The 21,151-nt window shown below is 37.6% G+C and overlaps 2 protein-coding genes across 2 annotated transcripts; both read right to left on the reverse strand.

The window, feature by feature from the left end:
• Positions 1-4,607: 4,607 nt before the first annotated feature.
• Positions 4,608-6,407, reverse strand: LOC137709675 (uncharacterized). The gene is made up of 2 exons (XM_068448662.1): positions 5,602-6,407; positions 4,608-5,290 (listed from the first exon to the last, which is right to left on the reverse strand). Exons 1-2 carry the CDS (start codon positions 6,398-6,400, stop codon positions 5,253-5,255), a joined length of 837 nt encoding a protein of 278 aa, XP_068304763.1. The 5' UTR covers positions 6,401-6,407; the 3' UTR covers positions 4,608-5,252.
• A 9,984-nt stretch (positions 6,408-16,391) lies between these two features.
• On the reverse strand, positions 16,392-20,103 carry LOC137710885 (BTB/POZ domain-containing protein POB1-like). The gene is made up of 6 exons (XM_068450040.1): positions 19,784-20,103; positions 18,741-18,881; positions 18,283-18,386; positions 18,136-18,199; positions 17,717-17,996; positions 16,392-17,401 (listed from the first exon to the last, which is right to left on the reverse strand). The coding sequence occupies exons 1-6, from the start codon at positions 20,055-20,057 to the stop codon at positions 16,588-16,590; spliced, it is 1,677 nt and encodes a 558-aa protein (XP_068306141.1). The 5' UTR covers positions 20,058-20,103; the 3' UTR covers positions 16,392-16,587.
• Between the last annotated feature and the right edge of the window lie 1,048 nt (positions 20,104-21,151).

A 21,151-nucleotide genomic window follows, 5' to 3' on the forward strand; every position in this document is an offset into this window, starting at 1 on the left:
TGCGTTGAGGCCGACTGGTTATCTATCCAAGTCTCGGTCGAGAAGGGTTTTTGGATCTTTGTTGGCAGAGGTCATCTTATTAGCCTTCTCGGTGAAGTAAGGTGTTACGAGTTATGACATTAGGCACATTGAACACCGAGTGATTTTATGATTGGATACTCACAAGTGAGTTTCATAGTTCGACATTTTGACGGCCGAACTACATTTACCATCAAGACATACATTACCTTTGAGTACTTGTGTCCATATAGTCTGGTGTTGATTCGACGTGCTTATACTCTTACGAATATAATCACTGTGACCGAACCCAGCGCCGACGATTCGTGAACTTCGCAAAATTAGTAGCCTTGTCTTTAGGCTCGAGAATCCAAAGGCAGAGACTTGTTCCTTCCTCGATCGCAATTGCAAGATCAAGAAGTCAGCAACGCGCTCAACGCAACATCAACAAATTTTACTCCTCAGCTGAGCTCGACCAACGAGTTTGCACGCCCTGCATTCAACCGAAAAACGTAGTGAGCTTATTAGTTACTCGGCCTGCGCGCCACGTAGGTTTTGTAATTTTTAGAGTCAACAGGTATATTCAATAATATGTAGTGTTTCAATATAACAAGCCTTTACGATATCTTTCATTAATTTTTAATGTGGAGTATGTGTAGGGATTTCAAATATTGTTACATTAGTAATTCACCGATATGGGACAAAGAAACCTATTTATAACTTACTAGTACACATATACATAACACTCCTCTCATGTTAGACCATAGATGTTACTTACGCTCAACTTATCACACGAGTTGGAAAATAAAATACTAGAGACAGCCTTGGTAAGTACATCAGCAAATTGACCTTCAGTTCCCCAAATGGAAAAGCAATGATTCCAGCATCCAATTCTTCCTTGATGAAGTGTCAATCAATCTCAACATGCTTTGTACAATCATGTTTCACTGGATTAAGAGAAATCTCTATAACAACCTTATTATCATAGTGTAGATCATAGCTTTCCTAGGTCTAAATCCAAGATCTTTCAACAACTTTTTCAACCACAACAACTCAAAAAAACCATTAGACATAGCACGAAACTCAGTTGCTACACTCAACGTCGCTACTGCCTTTTACTTCTTATTCCTCCAAGCAACTGGATTACTATCTACAAAAGTAAAGTGTCCAGATATAAATTGTTTATCAATAATAAGGCCAGCCTGCATTTGTATAACCTTCAACATTCAAATGACCACTCTTGGAGAAAACTAAGCCTTTGCCAGAAGTTCTACAAATGCTTCAGAATACAAATTATTGCATCTATATGAGCTTCATTAGGTGAGTGCATAAACTAGCTCACCACACTAACTACATAAGCAATGTCAAGACAAATGCGAGACAAATAAATTAAACTCCCCACAAGCCTTTGATATCATTCCTTACTAGTAGGAACCTGGTCTAGTAATAAATCCAATTGATAATTTTGCTCAACTGGACTATCAATAGTTTTACAATCCAACATACCATTCTTAGCCAACAAATCGAGCACATATTTCCGTTGAGAAAAAAAAAAAAAACCATGCTTGGATCGAGAAACTTTGATTCCAAGAAAATATTTCATCTCATCTCATCTTAAGTTCAGTAGCTAGATACTTTTAAAGACATTGTACTTCTTCCGTATCATCGCCAATCACTACCATATCCTCGAAATAGATAATCAATGCAGTTAGTTTACCTTTTCTCCCTTCAGAAACAAAGCATAACCCGAATAACTCTGGTCATACCCACTTTTTCATAGAGCTAGTAAACCTCCCAAACCACGCTTTGCTTTAAGCCATACAAAGCTTTCTGCAATCTGCACACAACATCTTTCTCATAAGCCATCTCAGTGCCTGGCGGAAGATCCATATACACCTCCTCCTTGAGATCACCGTGAAGGAAGAATTTTTTACATCAAACTCTAGTGAGGGCCAATCCAAGTTAGTAGCTAAGAATAGAAGAACATGTACGATATTTATTTTTGCAACTGGAGAAAAGTTATCCTGATAATTCATATCATAAGTCTGTGTATAATAGTGAAGACTCATTTACATCTAGTAGCTTTTCTCCTTTTTGGCAAAGGAACCAAATCCTAAGTGGAGTTTTTTTTTTTTTTAATTTTATTTTATAGAGATTCTATTGAATTTTGATGTATATTTACTTGATCTCAACAATTACAAGATGAAACATATATATAGGGAAGAAAAAGATCATAAGCCTAATTTTGCCTAACTTACCTAACTTGCTTGACTAACCTAACTTGCCTAACTTTGAACAAGAAAATTGACTAGCCTAACATTATTCCAACATGTTTATTTCCTGCATTTTAACACTCCCCCTCAAGTTGGAGTGTGAATGTCGATGACACCCAACTTGCTAATTAAGACCTCAAATTGTGCCGAGCTTAGTGGTTTGGTGAACAAGTCTGCAGGTTGATTCGAGGTCCGTATGTAAGCTGTTTGCACCATTCCCATTTGAATCTTCTCACGTATTAAGTGACAATCTATCTCTATATGCTTCGTTCGTTCATGAAACACTGGGTTCGAAGCAATGTGCATGGCAGCTTGATTATCACAAAACATTGTGACTGGTTGTGCATGATTTACTTGCAAGTCCTTCAAAATGTTTCTTAGCCATATAACTTCACAACAAGTAGTAGCCATAGAACGGTATTCTGCCTCTGCACTGGAACGAGATATTGTGTTTTGTTTCTTCGTTTTCCAAGATATCGGTGCTTGTCCAAGGAAGATACAATAACCGGTTATTGACCTTCTAGTGTCTTTACACCGAGCCCAATCAGCATCACAAAAGGCTTGTAGTTGTAGTGAACCTGTAGAAGGCAAAAGAATTCCCTGTCCAGGAGATTGTTTGATGTACCTGAGAACCTTATGCACCGCTTCAAGGTGTGGTTGTCGTGGCTTGTCCATGAATTGGCTTAACATATTAACCACATAAGTCAGGTCAGGTCGCGTGATGGTTAAGTAAATCAGCCTCCCTACGAGTCGCCTGTATGAAGAAGGATCATGTAGGAGCGTCCCATCAGTTTGTGTAAGGGACAGGTTTGGTTCCATTGGTAATCGTGAGGGCTTCGCACCAAGGAACCCAACATCTTCTAGTATCTCCAAAGCATATTTGCGTTGGCACAAGGCAATCCCTTGTTTAGATCTTGCAACTTCTATCCCCAAAAAGTATTTGAGTTTTCCCAAATCCTTTAGTTTAAAATGTTGGGAAAGGAAGAGTTTAGTCTCTTCAATTTCTCTCAAATTGTTACCTGCAAGTATCACGTCATCAACATACACAAGTAATGCCATGAAACTGCCTTGACGGTTTCGGACGAACAATGAGTAATCTGACAATGATTGATGAAAACCAGCAGTCTTGAGAGCACTAGACAGCTTGATAAACCATTGTCTCGAGGCCTGTTTTAAACCATAAATGGATTTGTGTAATTTGCATACTCGTGTCTCCCCCTTTCGTCCGAACCCAGGAGGCAGGGACATATAAACCTCCTCGTATAAGTCACCATGCAAGAATGCGTTGTTCACATCAAGTTGATGAAGATGCCAGCCTCGTATGGAGGCAATACTCAGGAGGACGCGGACGGTGGTGAGCTTGGCAACTGGAGCAAAAGTTTCCCGATAATCAAGCCCCTCAATTTGACTGTAGCCTTTAGCAACGAGACGAGCTTTGTAGCGTTCAACACTGCCGTCAGGTTTAAGTTTCACCTTATAGATCCATTTGCAACCGATGGGATGTTTGTGAGGTGGTAAGGGCACAAGAGTCCAAGTGCGATTGTCATGAAGGGCAATAATCTCTTTTTGCATGGTGTCACGCCATTTTGGATCCTGAACAGCCTGCGAAAAACTGGTGGGTTCTTTGATAATGGTGAGGGTTGTGAGAAAGGTTTTGTGAGTGGGGGATACATGGTCATAAGATAAATAATGAGATATGGGGTGAGATGTACCTGATGACTGGACCATGCTTGTGGAAGATGTGGGAGCAACACGGGAAGGGAGGGCCACCTCAACATGAAAGTCCTGCAAAAATGTGGAAGTTTTGGTCGGTCGAGTGCTACGACGGAGTGGAGGTGGTTGGTCTGGTGATGGAGTGGTTGGAGGTGTTGATAAGGTATCTGGTGGTGGAGTTGTAGTAGGTAAAGGAGATGAGAGTGGTGTGATGTCGGTAAGTGTGGGAGAGGTGGTGTTTATGTTTTCGGGTGCAAGGCTTGAGTGCGACTCAATGGGAGAGGTCAAGTCAAACGTGATGGATGAGGGTGTAATGTTTGATGGAGACGGGGCAGCGGAAGTGGTATGATTTTGGAATGGAAAATGATTTTCAAAAAAACAACATCCCTAGAAACAAAAGTCTTATTGTGTTTTATATCAAACAATTTATAACCCTTTTGACCATAAGGATACCCAAGAAAAATGCATTGGATTGCATGGGGGTCGAATTTAGAGGGCCTTTGGGCGTGTGTAGAAGCAAAACATAAACTACCGAAAACCTTTAAATGGGAATAGTTAGGTGCTTTGTGAAACAGTTTTTCGTAAGGTGTTTTACCTTGGAGAAGTGGAGTAGGTGTTCTATTGATGAGGTAAGCTGAGGTTAAGATTGCATCCCCCCAAAAACGTTTTGGCAAACAAGCTTGAAAGAGCAAAGCCCGAGCAACATTGAGCAAATGTCGGTGTTTACGTTCGGCAACACCATTTTGTTGTGGTGTGTTGACACAACTAGATTGATGTATGATGCCTTTGAGAGCATAAAATTGCTCAAGCTTAAACTCAGGGCCATTGTCACTTCGTATGATTTGAACTCTGGTATTGAATTGAGTCTCAATCATTTGAATGAATCCGACTAAAATGTCTTTTGTGTCAGATTTATGTTTCATCAAATAAACCCAAGTGCTTCTAGTGTAGTCATCTACGATGGTAAGGAAATACTTGGCACCTGAAATAGAAGCAACTTGATAACCACCCCAAATATCAATATGCAATAATTCAAAACATGATTTGGTAGAAATAGAGCTCAAAGGAAAGGGTGATCTTGTTTGTTTGGCCAATGGGCAAATTAAACATTTTTCCAAATCACAAGCCTTATTGTTAAATAAAGGTAATAACGAAGTGGCTTTATGAGATGGGTGTCCTAGGCGTTGGTGCCAAAGCTTTGGTGAGACGGTTTGAATATTGTTGCATGTTCCTTTCTTTGATGGGTCGAGGTAGTAAAGTCCATCCCTTTCAGTTCCTGTCCCAATCATCTTCCCCGAGCGAAGGTCCTGAATGACACAAAATTGGGTGAAGAAAATGGTGACATATAAGGAATCATAGGCTAGTTTACTGATAGATATTAAATTCAACCTAAAGAACGGCACACATAGGACATTTTCAAGGATAAGATTATGAGAGAAAACAACTTGTCCAATGTGAGTGACTTTGGCAACGGAACCATCTGGCAGTTCAACTGTATGATTTTCAACAGCTCGTGAGTGTGTAAGGAGACTAGGACTGCAAACTATGTGATCCGTGGCACCACTGTCCAGGATCCAAATACTTTTGGTTCCTTTACATGGAAAAGAGAAGGCTTTACCTGAAAGTTCTTCATGACTAGGAGGATTACTGACTTGATTGGCAAATGATGATTTGTTCTTGTTCAACATCTGAAGGATTTGCTTGCAGTCCTCCTGAGAGAACGGGAAATTAGGCACTGTCTCTTGCTTGTTACTTTGTGAAACTTGATTGCCCTTTGAAGAAAAGAGACGATTGGATTCGGTCTCTGTGGCTGCTTTCCGTTTTCGACAGAAATCGAAGGTGTGGCCTTTCCATCCGCAAAAAGTGCACTTGAGATGTGCACGACAATTTTTGGTGATGTGATTGGTTTTATTGTACTTTCCACATTGCATCTCCTTGTCTTCAGATGTAGGTTCTCGCGACAGATTCTTCACTGCAAAGACAGCAGTTTCTAGTTGTGTGCTTTTTCCATTGGAAACCTCTGCCTGGCGTTCATGTCGAAGGACCAATGCATATGCCTTGTTTACCGTAGGCAGTGGTTCGAGAATGAGAGTATTGCTTCGAACCGTAGCATACGATTCGTTCAGTCCCATAAGGAACTTCATGGTTTTCTGAGTTTCAACATATGAGTTCATCTCATTCTTTGTTCCACAACTGCATGCTGGAATGGAACACAAAGTATCACGTTCATCCCATAAACTTTTAAGTTTAGTGAAGTAAAAACTTACACTCATATTGCTTTGGACGCAATCATGAATCTCGTTCTCAACATGGAACAGCTGAACTATATTCACATGTGAGAACCTCTCCTGCAGATCGGTCCACATTTGTCGAGCATCCTTGTAGTTGATGACACTCCCTGAAATCTCCTTTGACATGGAGCCTAGTAGCCATGTCTTAACCAAGTTGTTGCAGTGATTCCATTGCTGCAGCTCCTGAAAATTATCCTCACTTGGTTTGTTGATCGTCCCATCAACAAAACCAAGTTTGTTCTTGACCGTTAAGGCCATACTCATGGATTGAACCCATGTGTTGTAGTTGTCTTCCACCAATGGTTGTGGTACGAAGATTGCACCAGGTTGATCCGAGTGGTGGAGATAGAGCGGGTGGTTGGGACTTTCCCATTTTGAATGAGAGGCCATGCCTAGAATGGTTGACCTCGTGGCTGCTTTAGAGCTGTGTTGGAGGACACAAAGAAGCTCCCTCTCAAGGTTTGTGATAACCCCAGCAATAATCTCAAGAAACCTTTTCTGATGTGGAAGATCAGTCAAAACTGCAACCACAGAGCATACTCGGAATTTCAAGAGACTTTACAACCAATGCTCTACCAAGAACGATCCCTGACCGACTTGGCTCTGATACCATATTGAATTTTGATGTATATTTACTTGATCTCAACAATTACAAGATGAAACATATATATAGGGAAGAAAAAGATCATAAGCCTAATTTTGCCTAACTTACCTAACTTGCTTGACTAACCTAACTTGCCTAACTTTGAACAAGAAAATTGACTAGCCTAACATTATTCCAACATGTTTATTTCCTGCATTTTAACAGATTCCATCTTCACATTCATGGCATTAACCTATTTTGGGTCAGATAAGGCATCTTGCAATTTTGTTGGAACTGATAACTAGAAAGATGACATATATATGATGCATGTGACTTGGAAAATGATGAGTTGACAGATAATTGTTAATATGATACTTTGTTTTGGCATGCATATCAGGCTCATATTGCACTTTTGGTTTTCCACGAGTAGTTCGTGAAGGCAACTAGTAGGTTGAAGGTAAAACATTAGGCTTTACCTCATAAGTGCCCTCATCTTGTGTCAAATTATTAGAGGAATCATCACTTGTAGGCAAGTGACCACTGGATGAACAAACAACATCAGACATATCCTAACAAGGGGGTGATGACAATAGATCGGTATTGGGTATTGTCTCTAAATCTAAAGTATCGGACATAGGAGATCGGTTGACATCAAATAGAGGTTGCGGATCAATGGTATCACCTAACCGATCTTGAGTAGGGAACCGCCTGGTCAAGTCCATATCGAGTTGTAACCTAACTTCCATATCATCTTCTCAATTCTTCACTCCATTCCCTAGCTGGGAAACAGCTTAACAAAATACCAAACTTTTTCATGGAAAGTGACATCCATAGTAGTATACATCTTTTGAGTCAGATGATGATGATAGCATTTATATCCCTTATGAGTAGAAGAATAGTAAACAAAGGCACATCACAAAGCACAAAGATCCAATTTACTCCATTAATGAGAGTAACCATGTACATTTACCACACATTTAAACACGTTTAAAGGAAGTTTGAGTACATAAACAAGAGAGACGTGTTTTTGTAGCATGTCAAGCAGTGTCTGAAAATTCAGAACCGACTTAGAATACGGTTGATCAAATATACAACAGCCAAAATAACATGACACCAATAATGATTAGGAACAAATTTATCTAACATCAATGAGCAAGCAACCTCCAATATGTGACGATTCTTTTGTTCAGACACACGATTTTGTTGTGGTAGTAAACAAAGTAATCGTCTCGTGAATGATACCTTGATCACAAAAGAAGCAATCCAATTTTTTATTAACATATTTACTTTCGTTGTCAGACCTGGAAACCTTCACTTTAGATTGAAATTTAGTAGACACCATGGCCCAAAATTCTTGAAGAATAAAGGAAGCACCACTCTTATTTTTCATAAAAACACACAAGTTACCCGAGTACAATCATCAATAAAAGTGACAAACCAAAGAAATCCATTTGAAGAAACCTTTGCCAAACACCATAAATTAGAATTCACCAAATCCAAAGGCAAAACAACTTTAGAATCACTTATTGGGAAAAAGCATGGTGACTCTTGGCCATGACACAAGCTTCACACTTGAATTATGAATCACTACAAGTGGGAAACATGGAAGGAAATACGTTCAAATAATGGAACGATGGATGTCTTGAACGACACTCCCACAACCACATTTGATGTTTGTCAACCACTTTGGCACTTAGACTTGGATGATTACTTGAACCTGAAATAATTGTACCTTCTATAGTCAAGATGTACAATCTTCCAGCCCTTTTACCACACCCAATTACCTCAAGAGTATTTAGGTATTGAAAGAAGCAATAAGTACTGTAGAAGTGGGCAAAGCAATGAAGTGAATCAAGTAATCTCCCAACAGACAATAAATTGCAGTTCAAATTAGGAACAAGCAAAACACAAATCAATAATAAAATTGGAGTTAGAGATATAGTACTTTCAACTTTCACTGGTGAAGGTATTCTATTAGCACTTGTTTTTATAAGGATGACGAATATAATTCCTCAATTCATCAATTACAGTGAGTCATGATTCAATGAATCCATTGAGCAAAAGAGGAATAATACAGGCATGAAAAGCACGTAGCAGAATTATAAAATAATAATAATAATAATAATAATAATAATAATAATAAAAACATTGTTCACATCAATTTTTGTTTTTAAACTGAACATAAATCACGCAAGGTATCAAGAGCAAGTGATTGAATAATTATGGCACGACACAAAAAAGAAAAGTGAGCACAAGATTAGGGCACACTGGTCACGAAGAGCAAATTGCTCTGATGCCAAATTGAATTATATTTTGGGAATTTCTAATATTTTTCATTAATCTCCAATGATTATATACAAGGATTATAAATATTGTTACAGACGTAATTCACCGATACTTTTCAATAAAATTTTAAAAACCAAGAAAACGAAGAAGATGCCAAATGAGTGGCAAATAAGTACTTTGGTGCCTATCTACAAGAATAAGGGCAACATACAAAATTGCATGAATTATAGAGATAATAATTTAAAGAGTCATATAATGAAGCCTTGGGAAATAGTAAGTAAGCATAGACTCAGGCAAAAGCCATGGGTCTCAGACATCAATTCGGATTCATACTAGGGCGCTTGACTATGGAGGCAATCTATTTCTTACGAAGATCAATGGAACAATATAGAGATATTCAAAAGGATTTGCATATGGTCTTTATAGATTTGGAAAAAAGAATATGATAGGGTCCCAAGAGAAATTCTTAATAGAATTCTAGAAAAGAAAGGAGTACGAATAGCACAAATCCAAGCAATAAAGAATATGTATGATGGAGCAAGGATTACATTAAGAAGTCAAGAAGGACAAACTGAAAGTTTTCCCATAACCATGGGGTTACACTAAGACTCAGCTTTAAGTCCTTACCTTTTTACCTTGTAATGGATGAGTTAATGGGAAATATTTAAGACGATATCCCTTAGTGTATGCTTTTAACAGATCGTATAGTGTTAATAGATGAAATGCAGGAAGGAGTAAAAGGCCAAGCTTAACCTTTGACGGGAAGTATTAAAATCTAAATATCTTTGCTTAAGTAGGTTAAAGATAGAGTATATAGAGTGCAAGTTCAGTTGGAATGGGGGTCCAAATGAGATATGAGTGAGGATTGGAGATTATGAAGTACCAAAGCGAATGTTTTCGCCATCTTGGATCTATCTTTTAAAAGAACGAAAAATTAGATGGAGATCTCAACGATAGAATACAAGCTGGAAGGATGAAGTGGAATAGTGCATTGATTGTGTTGTACGATTATTGTATGACACTAAGGCTCAAGGGAAAATTTTATAGGACGATAATAAGGCCAACAATGGTTTATGGCACGTAATGTTAGACGGCCAAAAATCAACACGTGGAAAATATAAGTGTGCAGAGACGAGAATACTTCATTGAATGTGTGGGTACACGAGAAATGCTAAGATTAAGAATGAGGATATACGAGGTAAAATAAGAGTCACTGCAATTTAAGATAAGATGAGAGAATCAATTAAGGTGGTTTGGACACGTGAACTGAAGAGTTACAAATGCTCTAATTAGAAAATGTGACTATTAGCGGAGGCTCGGGGCAAAACGGGTAGAGGAAAACCTAGGAAGATTTGGAAAAAGACTTTAAGAAAAAAAATACGGAGTATTTTGAATTAAAAGAAGACATGATGCAAAACTGAGCGCAGTAACGTTCTAAAATTCATACAACGAGCCCCATTTATAGGATAAGGCTTAGTTGTTGTTGTATCTAACAACACTCTTAAAGGGAAATCACGGTTCATACAGCAACCCCATTTAATAGGATTAGACTTAGTTGTTGTTGTCTCTAATAACAATCTTGAAGGGAAATTGGATAACAAACCTATCTTCATTAACACACAAAGCTCCACTAGAGCCTTGTTTGAACTCACCTAGAGTCATGAGCAATCCTTGAAGTCTTATTTTATTGGTTCAAATTTTGAAATTCGAAAAAATGGTTCAAAGGCTAAACATTTGGGTAGTTTCCAAAATTCATCAACTCTTGGATTCAATCGGGATCACAAGAGAGGGCCGCTTTAATACATACTAGATAGCGGATCTGTGATCTTTCAAGAAAGTCTTGATGGAACTCATAATGGAACTACTTATTATATGTCTTATTCTATTTTGTTAAGTTTATGACGTGAAATTTTTTCATAAAAAGGGGGTGTGCATTTTGTTTTTTTAATTCTTACACACTTCTATTAAATTCTAATCGTTGATTCCATTTAATTTATTTGATCCGATAATCATAAATAAAAAAGGATGTATGAGAAGTTAACAAGGATATAAGAATCACTTCTCTTTGTAATTAGGTTAAAAAGTAAGCAAAACTAGTGAAAAAGGCTTTAAAAATTTTAGTTTTAATAAAAAATCATGTTATAAATTTTGTTTAATGATTAGTACAAGGCCTATATTAAAGTAGTTCAACTAAAAATGGCCCAACTATAATAAATTATGATTTGTCGATTTTACCCCTAACTTTTTTAGGTTGAGTTCCAGATTTTCGTTATTAATGGAGTTCATCATTGTTTTGCAGACCTTCTTCTTTTTCTTTAAAACAAAAATATAGATCCTCATGCTATTTAATTTATATTTTGCATTATTTCGTTGAAATGTGATCGTCGTTATTATTCATAGTGTATTTAAAATATTGTTTTTTAATTTTTCTTCGTCAGTGGAGTTCATCGTTTGTTTCTTCAGAAAATAAATTTGAGATCTGCAGGCTATTCAATAATAACGACGGGTCACTGTTTCTGGACTGTAAAAATAAACTGTCTTTGGATTTTAAGTAACATTATTTCTGGAACCTAAGTAACACTGTTTATGGAATCTAAGTCTGGAACCTAAGTAACACTGTTTATGGAATCTAAGTTACTGTTTCTAGATCCAAATGAAATAGACACACTGTTTCTTAAATGTAAACTAGAAAAGAAATAGTGAAATTCACTGTATTTGGATTCAAAGCAAATTAAGCATCATGTTTCTTAAATATAATCAACCAATGCATGAAAGAAAAGAAATAGTCAAAGGTTAAAACATAGATTGTTTCTGGATTTTGGTTATTTTCTTTCTAGATACAATGTTTTGTTTGTGCACAAACAAAACAAACACTGTATCTGATATTTTTTTTTTTCCAGAAACAGTTTTATGTTTTGGTTCTTTTTTCTGCCTAGTTCAACAGTGTTAAGGGATGAGTGACTCAACAAACTGCACCAAGTGGGAAACCAAGAAAACAGAAATTTCAAGTCTAACCTCACAGTTCCAAGAGTCGAAACAAAGTCAAACCCTAGTCAATAGGTAGAAGAAAAAGTCCTCTATAATAAGGGAGCTATTGTACTTTGTAGATGCGTCCATCCTATGATTCTACAATCCAACCCCTCAACGAAGTATCCCACATTTCTTCTTCCAAATTCCAAATTCCAAATCTTGTGTGTCTGGTTTGGGTGATGAGCCTCTAGAATCTCCGCCATGACCAAACCCAAAGCTCCAAGGCGAACGATCGACTCCCACACTGTCAAACCCATCAACAAAACCATCAGAAAAAAGTCAACAAACAAACCCTGCGGTGATCGAAGCATTAGACGTAAGGGAGTTAATGTCCAAACCAACATGGTTGTCATCAGGATCCTGGAACTCTTGGTTTTTGAAGACATCAAAATTGACACTGAAGATGTTGTTTTTGGGGTCGTTGTTGTTGGAGAAGTTGAAAAAACCCAAGTGCTGCGCGGAGCTTGCACCGCTTAAGCTAGAGAAAGGTGAGAAGAGGATGCTTTTTATTAAACTTTGAGTCATTTTGGTTAAATAACATTTTGGAATGGTTTTTGATTAAATATTTGTTGGCTCAAGCCTTTTTTATTAAAGCTTCCTAAAAAGTAACGATAAGAAAGTGGCTTGCCCTTAAGTTGTAAATTGATTCTTATTAGGGGAGTGATATTCATGCCTTTTGTTCGTGATAATGTATATTCAAAAGCTTATAGCCAGACATAATAATTCAAAGCTTGTCTAGATAGCTTTGTTGATATGACTAAACAAGCAGATCCCTGCAAAGTTGAGATGCTTAGAAATTTACATCAAAATGCCTAAACAAAATTGAACTTTTGGTGTTACAGACGCATGGTTTCAATTCCTTATGCCGGGGTCGGCTATAAAGCAAAACATTTTCCTAATATAAACAAGTTAATGATTCAGAAATTCAAAGCTTGTCTAGATAGCTTTGTTGATATGACTTTACAAGCAGATCCCTGCAAAGTTGAGATGCTTAGAAATTTACATAAACTGCCTAAACAAAATGGAACTTTTGGTGTTACAGACGCATGGTTTCAATTCCTCATGCCGGGGTCGGCTATAAAGCAAAACATTTTCCTAATATAAACAAGTTAATGATTCAGAGCTGTTGCTACTTTCATATTGTTTAAGAACTAATTAGAGACAGACAGAATATTACTTTCTCTGTTGAAGCATCCATATAGCATATATTAATCATTTTCAATGAAGTTAGTGATGTGTATTTAACAAATGAAATACTCACTCGTTTCAGATGAACAAAAGGTGTCACAACACGTCTCTAGCATTTTAGCGATATTTAAGATTATGTCATTGGCTTGTACTTCGAGATTAAGGCTAGTTTGATATTGTTTTTTCATCAAAAATTGTTTTACTTTGCTACTTAGTACTACGGTCTAGTGATATTTCTTTTTACTCATAAGTGAGAAGTCTTAGGTTCGATTCTCACCAAAGGAAAATTAGAACCACATTAAGGATTAGCTCACTCTCTCACCCCCTTAGTATACATAATATCGTTTGTAGAAAACAAAAAATAAAAACTACTTCACTTTAAAATTAAGCAGTAAAAAAATATTTAGTAAAAATAAAATATTCTGCTTATTTTAAAAGCAATTGCCTCAACAACTTTTAAAAGCAGGTTGTAAGTTGCTTTTAAAAGCTGTTTTAATAAAAAATGGAATTGAGCCGTTAATGACATTATTTATCCTTTTAGAGACATTTTATCCTTGAAGAACTAAGTGACGGAAAAGGATCCAGCGAGGATCCTTTTCATGCGGATTCCGTGATCGTAACCGTTCATCGTACATCATGCGGTCAGAAATCATTTCAAAATTTAATATTTAAAATTAAATATAAATAGTACCTAACGAAAACTAACCGCACAATGTACGATAAACGATCATGATCACGGGATCCTTAGGATCCCCGCGAAAATGATTCTGCAAGGATCCTTTTCCTTAAGTGACCACCACCACCAATTGACATTACATACCACAACCACAACTACAACCACCACCACAACCAAACCCCCCGCCACTACGACCATATCCAAAACTGCCACTACCATCGTTGCCGCCACTGCCATGTTGAGAATGAGTTCCACATTGATGGAGGAGGGACCTTGCATTAAGAGGTTGGGATACTCCCCATATTGCCAATTGGTTTTATGGTGGAATCTCAACTTTCTTCATGGTATCAAAGCAGGTTGTCCCACGTCTGAAGCCAAACAGCCACATGTTAGGTTGGAAAATTTGCCACACGTGAGGGAGCGTGCTGAGAATGAGTCTCACATTGATGGGAGGAGGGACCTTGCATGGGCTTATAAGAGGTTGGGCTACTCCCCATATTGCCAATTGGTTTTATGGTGGAACCTCAACTTTCTTCATCCACTATAAATATAATCGCCATCACTGCCACCACAACCACAACCATCGCCGTTGTCAATGCTCGTACCACTATTGTTACCTATGTAGCTCAACCACCACACCCATTTGTTGGCACCACCACCATCAACAACCATTGTCCTCGCCACCATTGTCATCATCATCACCTACGCTTTTACAGTACTTTTCAAACTCACAACACTTTTAAAAATATAGTTTATCAAACACTCAATCGATTTATTTTGGAACTTCTTTTACCGATGTGAGACTCTTTAACCTTCATATCCTCACAAGTAGTTTTTTTTTTTTTTTTTTTTAAAGAAAAGGGGTAATCCCAAACTGGCCCACAAGTGACAGTACAAATAGACACGGCTTCCGCCGTCCTCCTCCTAAGGCCCTGTTTGACAGATCGAATAAAGGATCGGATAGGATTAGTTATACGGACTCGGGTGTTTGGCGTTGACTCGTACTAAATAAGCGCCAGATTAATTTAACCGGTCGGATAGGATAACACGGTATACACTCGCTTAATAAAACCAACCAAAACGCCCGGATTATTTAGTCGAGGAAGAAGAATATGGGAAAGAAAGGGAGGGAGTTTGGGGGGTGTGGCGGAGAGAGCTGGGGAACAATTATTTGGGATTCTTCTGCAGTCGGGGAAGAAGAAGGGAGAGAGAGGGAGGGTGTTTGGGGGGTACGGAGAGATCTAGGAACAAAAAAATGATTTCACTTTTTTTTAAATTTTTTTTTTTTAAGTTTGATTCCTCCTATCTAGTATAATACTAAACACAGTATAAATAATACGGTCACTAGTTCGATACTGCACCAAACACCTGACTAATTTAGTCAGTACTATCCGGTGACTATTTATCCTATCCGACAGAAATAGTCAGTACAGTCCGAGCTGCCAAACGAGGCCTAAGAGTGATTAGGGAAGCAACACGAACATAATCTTCTTTTCTTTCATTTCTTTTGGACGTTAAATCATAATCAAGAACCTAATAATTCTACGAGTTATATTCCCATTTAATCAAAGGTACTATGCTTAGTGCTTACTAATTAGATGGTTGATTAATTATGATGGGATAACTTCTTTTCAGCGAATTTAAAATTTCAGAAAGAAACTTTAGTAAGGTTGCAATGCGACAGTTTTCAATCACCATGTAATCAAGTTAACTGGTATTATTATATATAGAGAATCGTAGAACAATACCATTACAAACTTTCTTATAATTTTAGACTAAAAATAGGAGGTTTAAGTTTGATTCTTACAAAAAAAACAAGTTTGTTGCCAAAACTATTACTAAACTATTTTGTGACTTAACCCAACCCTTTTCTTCTGATAGCATTGAATAAAAATTAAAATGAATTTGAGTTGGTTTTATTGTGAAATTTATCTATTATGTATCAGAGAAGACCTTTGAAGAGTGAACTAAAAAATTATTTGGTTAGGTTTTGTTTTGAAAGTATCGTTTTCAAAGATGACCTTTAAAGAGTGAACTAAAAAATTGATGGTTCAAATCATTGTATACTAGTGAAACCCTTTTAAATTGATACTCATCATAAGGGCGTATAATTATGTGCTTGCCATTCAGTTAACGTTTTCACTAGTATTGCTCCCAAACTCTGAATCCAGATGCTATAAAAATAACAAAACTAAGTAAGACCTCTCTTACAACTTACAAGTGAAGAGGGATACTACTAGACTGTAGTACTAAATGGCTGAACATCCCGGCCAGTTGTTACAACTGCTGAAAACGATCATCTACCGCTCGAGTGATCCAAAAATGAAAAGACGGTTTAAACCTTCAAGAGCAGATAACAAAAACAGAAAACCCTACATGTTTCATTTCTTTGGGATAAACAGTTTCAAACATATGAGGCAACTCGACCGGAGATCAATTAAACGAACATCCAGTGTGGTGCCAAAATGTACCTAAAGCCTTCCAGAAATCTAAACTACTGTTAGACAAGCATTTACTTAAAGCTTCTTCCAAACCACCTCTACAAAGGACTCATTGCTTGATGGTGAGCTCAGCCTTGAGATGGAGAACGGAATTGAGGAAATAGATACTGTTGTCGGCCATGAACGCAGTCCAGGGTATGCCAAGCAAGTTTCGATACCCAACAGCCTTGCCTCCGGTGAAAGTGTAATTTCCCTTGAATTTGGTCAAAAACTCCTCTCCAGGCTTTGATCTTGCTGAGAACTCATAGTCAACTGTAAAACTAGCCGATCCCTTCTCTTGCATCCCCAAAAACAGCCCAAAGCAATGAAATGAGCTTTGTTGGTCCATGTTGCAATGGGCTGACAAGAAGAATCCCTGCCCACCGAGGAAAAAAGGCTGTGAGTACACTCGGCCTGCTGGAAACAAACGTGCACACTCTTCCCACTTTAGGTCCAGGAACACACTACACTGTAGACGGGGTTCTACAAATTCCACCAGCTTTACTGGCCGGTACTTGTAAGACCGATCCACAAAGCGCCGATAGGCAGCATTGGCATCCGCTGCAGCTAGGGTGCGCTGCCTGTGTGGTGTCTCAGACTTATAAAACAAAGCCTCCAGCACTATCTTTGTTGCAAGTCCAGGATCAAAGTCGCTGCAGGTTAGGACCTTCTTAAGCTTTCGGCAAGACATTTGTGGAAAACGAATGAGCCGACCAAGGCGTTGGCCAAGGACTTCTCGTCGTTCTTCTAGTTTTGGGTAATTGGTCCGAGCCCACTTTAGCACAAAATCATAAATACTATCCTCTGAGGCCACCTGGAGATCATTACTAGACAGTACAGCCTCAATACCAGCAAGGGGCAAGCTCAGCACCTCATCCTGGAACCTGGTCATATGTTTGACAATTCAAGAATTATACTCTAGAATATGCAGTTTACGCCATAAAAATAACATACATAAATCACTTTAACATTGACTGATCTAATCAAGTGAAAATGGAAGGATAATGCTTTCCAGGAATTCAGGCCATCTAAGTAAATGTCGATACTGGAAAACAGGGAAGAAGTGGTTATAAGTTGAGTAAATAAAAAAACTCCGCCAACTTATTTAAAGAAACATTACACAAACAAGAGAGCCTTCAGGGACAGGTGGAAACAGAAAAGGATCAGAAGACTTAAAAACTTCAGTAAAAGAAGCTCACTTGGTTATCTCTTTGTAGCGTTCAGCAAGAAACTGCTTTGCTGCATCTGTCAGTGGCTGAACTGCATCTGCTATCAAAATACTAGATGGAAGGCCCAAATAAAGCAAAGCAGACTCACGAGTCATAGGCAACTTCTGCAAAGACCTACTGCAATCTCTCATGCAAGATGCAACCTCAAATTTGTCAGCAACCTTGAACACGTCCAACAAAGCAGTAGGTGTCATCGCAGATAAGGTGTTACTATACATGAAATTAAGAACTTCCATGAGGGGTGCTTCTTCTGTGGTTGGATTAAAGAAAGAAAATGTAATTATTGTTAGAGAAGGCAAAGAAATAGCATAACTACAGTTTTCCAATTTCCATATAAAGATAGGTCCAATATTTTGTAATAGCTGATAATATAATTTAGGAGAAAATACCAGATTCATGAATTCTTAGAGATACTTGGCGTTGCTCTGACTCTCTCATCCCATTTGAAAACAACTATGTGAAGCACAAAAAGAACAAGTGAGCAAGTATAGATAGCCACTGAACAAAAGGAGCAATCACCAGGACAGGATCCTCACCTTATAGAAAAATGGACTCCTTGCTGCTAAGATTGGAGAACTGACATGTAAGGTTCTAACCTTAATAACTGTATGACAGTCCAGGTTCCAGGCCAAGTCGTCTCCTACAAAATTTTCTAGTGAATTGTCAAAATCCTACCATAACCCTAAACCCTACCATAACCAGTTAACAAATGTGACGGCGACTAAGAAGTAACACGAGCCACATAAGTAATCCAGATGCAATAACTGTGTTCTATTTCACATTGAATAAAGTAGATTTGCATGTCTTCTGAAAAATGTAGATTTGCATGTAAAACCACTACAGCAGTCTACTAGAAGTAGGAAGCAAACAAACTTTATATTCTGTATATCCTAGGAGGGTATGCTTAGTTTTTAACTTTCATTAAAGACAAAATGGGTCAAACAATTTTTCCAGTTCAGGCAGCTTGGAAACAACAGAGACCAAAAGAATGTACCGAAATTTACTCCCACAGTGGAAGGAAACTCATTCATTGCCGCAGCTTCCTCATCCTGATTATCAAATACCATATTATCCTCTGTATTTGGCATGTTACAACTTAAGACCAGCTCCTCACGGTGCACAGCAATGTCCTCAGCTATCAAAGGAGCAATTACACTCCAAATCAGTAACATGCAAATTCACATTGAATCTAAAGACTGAACTATGCTTTTTCGATAACTTAAAAACTCAAGTAATCACGATAGGTGTACTGACGCACGCATACGGTTAGAAACTCAGAAATGTGAAGGCATAAGATGGGAGTAAAAAGGTAATAAGAAACCTAGAAACATAAAAGGAATACTTGTGAAACAGAGGCAACCGTAGAAAGCCATTAAACCACCAACTTATCATTATATATTAACCAATAACTAGCCTTAAGTATTTAAATTATTACCCCTTTCTTCAATAAGATCATCTTCTTAACGTAACTTGTTAATAATCACGAAAACAAACGAAAAAATAAACAATCACGAAAAAACACAGAGGTATAAATGTAACAATCTTTAACCAATAAATCACTACAAAACCCATGTTATTAGACACCAGTGACACCACCAATCCTATTAATCTTAAGTAATTACACTGTTATCCCATTCTTCAACACTATCAACCTCTTAATTGAAAGGAAACTTATTAATAATCTTGTAACAACAAAGTGACGTGATTAAAGTTTTCTCTAATATTAACATTTTTTTCCAAATTAACAAAACTACGCTTTATGTCGTTCTTCGAAAACTCCCAAAAACTTCACATTTCGTAAACCCTAAACTCTATGGACCAAAATTAGGCCAAATTCTCAATGTCCCACTCGAGAACTGTCAAGGCACACACTCCCCATCAGTTACACTCAAAACGAAAAGAAAACACTAAAGGCCAAATCTTTCCTTCAACTTCCATCTTTTCCACAGAAACCAAACAAACCCTAAATCCATCCTGACCACCACCGATCACGAACCGAAAAAATTCAAAACTTGAAGGGCAAAATTAGATACATACCACTGTCTCTCTTAATCTCCGCCCTCCGTCGCTTTCGGTTACGCGCCCAATCGGAGACCGTGGAGCATCCGACGACATCCAATTTGGCCCCCGGCGAATCGCGTACGATTTCGATCAACAAAACCCGATCGGAGAAATTTCTGTCGTTAAAGGCAAAGGCGAAGTCTTGGACCTCCTTGTCGGGGCAACCCGACTCGCCGGCGAGCCCACTCGGCGATGCGCCCGAGTCCGTAATCATGCGAGGACGGGAGAGATCGACGTTCGCTTTCCTCATGGTGCAGTGCAAAACCCTTTTCCCCCAAATTCAAACGAAATTAATAAGTAAATTAAACATAATAAAAGGGTGGTCTGTTTGAAATTAAAAAGCTTACCCGCAAGGGCGGTCACCAATGTTTTTAAAAATACGTTAAATAAATAAAATTTACAAAATTAATTATTATTAGTATTTAAAAATTTTATTTGTGTCTCTTGCAACTTGTTAGATAAAAAAAATTATGAAGAGTGCACAATTAGATTATTTAAGTCCTAATAACAATTCTTGAAGAAAAAAAAAAGAGATTGGATGAAAGAAAATTATGTTTCCGAATTATGGGAGAGATGGTAATAGAACAATTTACCTTATATGTTAGAATTTATCGATTGTTAAGTGAACTTTTGGAGTGACTCATCCAAATTAGATAGGTGTATTTGGATTTGGAAAACTCCTTTCAAATGCATTGTGGCACATAGTATATTGTCGAATTCTTGAACAACAATACTTAAGCAATTTTTGTTCCATGATAAATAAAATTACCAGAAAATACAAGTTAAATCTAAAACTTGAACTTTTGCGGAGTGCTTGTGATACAAATTTCCTTACTCACGTGTCGAAGTGTGTATAAATAAGCTAATTACAATAATTCGACTCATATTTCAAATTTATGACTTGCATTTGGGAATGGATACCAAACTACTCGCATTTATTTCTCTAAATCTAACATCATGTATGATTTCAGATTTAACTTTCAATCTCACTATATTTCTCTTCTCAATTAGATTTTCTTTTAAAATACGAGATACGACAAACGACTGAATCTATGTTCAATTACTATACTATCATAAATACGCAACGGACCACAGTTTTAAATTACTATAGTCGACATTACTTTCAAGAGTTTTGTAAATCTAATTTCTTTCTTTTTGTGTTCCACTTTACTGCTGGTTTGAGAGTCTTCTCCAAGACTTAATGCCTCTCTTCACTCCTTATCGTCCACCTTTTTCTTCCTCCTTTTCACATTTTATACATTTAAATTTTCATTCTTTTAGTCATTGGATTGAACAAATCAAAGAAGATCAAGTCCCAAAGTGAAAGAAGGTATGCACAAATCG

This window comes from Pyrus communis, chromosome 12 (genome assembly GCF_963583255.1).
Source record: "Pyrus communis chromosome 12, drPyrComm1.1, whole genome shotgun sequence".
In the NCBI taxonomy this organism is placed as follows: domain Eukaryota; kingdom Viridiplantae; phylum Streptophyta; class Magnoliopsida; order Rosales; family Rosaceae; genus Pyrus; species Pyrus communis.

Excerpts from the sequence above, each read along its gene's own strand:
- LOC137710885 (XM_068450040.1), bottom strand. The coding sequence starts at position 20,057 with ATGAGGAAAGCGAACGTCGATCTCTCCCGTCCTCGCATGATTACGGAC. Across the intron at positions 18,882-19,783 it reads GGAGATTAAGAGAGACAGTG|CTGAGGACATTGCTGTGCAC; the intron begins GTATGTATCTAA and ends CTCCTTTGATAG. Across the intron at positions 18,200-18,282 it reads GGAGTCCATTTTTCTATAAG|TTGTTTTCAAATGGGATGAG; the intron begins GTGAGGATCCTG and ends TGCTTCACATAG.
- LOC137709675 (XM_068448662.1), bottom strand. The coding sequence starts at position 6,400 with ATGTCAAAGGAGATTTCAGGGAGTGTCATCAACTACAAGGATGCTCGA. Across the intron at positions 5,291-5,601 it reads TAGTCATGAAGAACTTTCAG|GACCTTCGCTCGGGGAAGAT; the intron begins GTAAAGCCTTCT and ends TGTGTCATTCAG.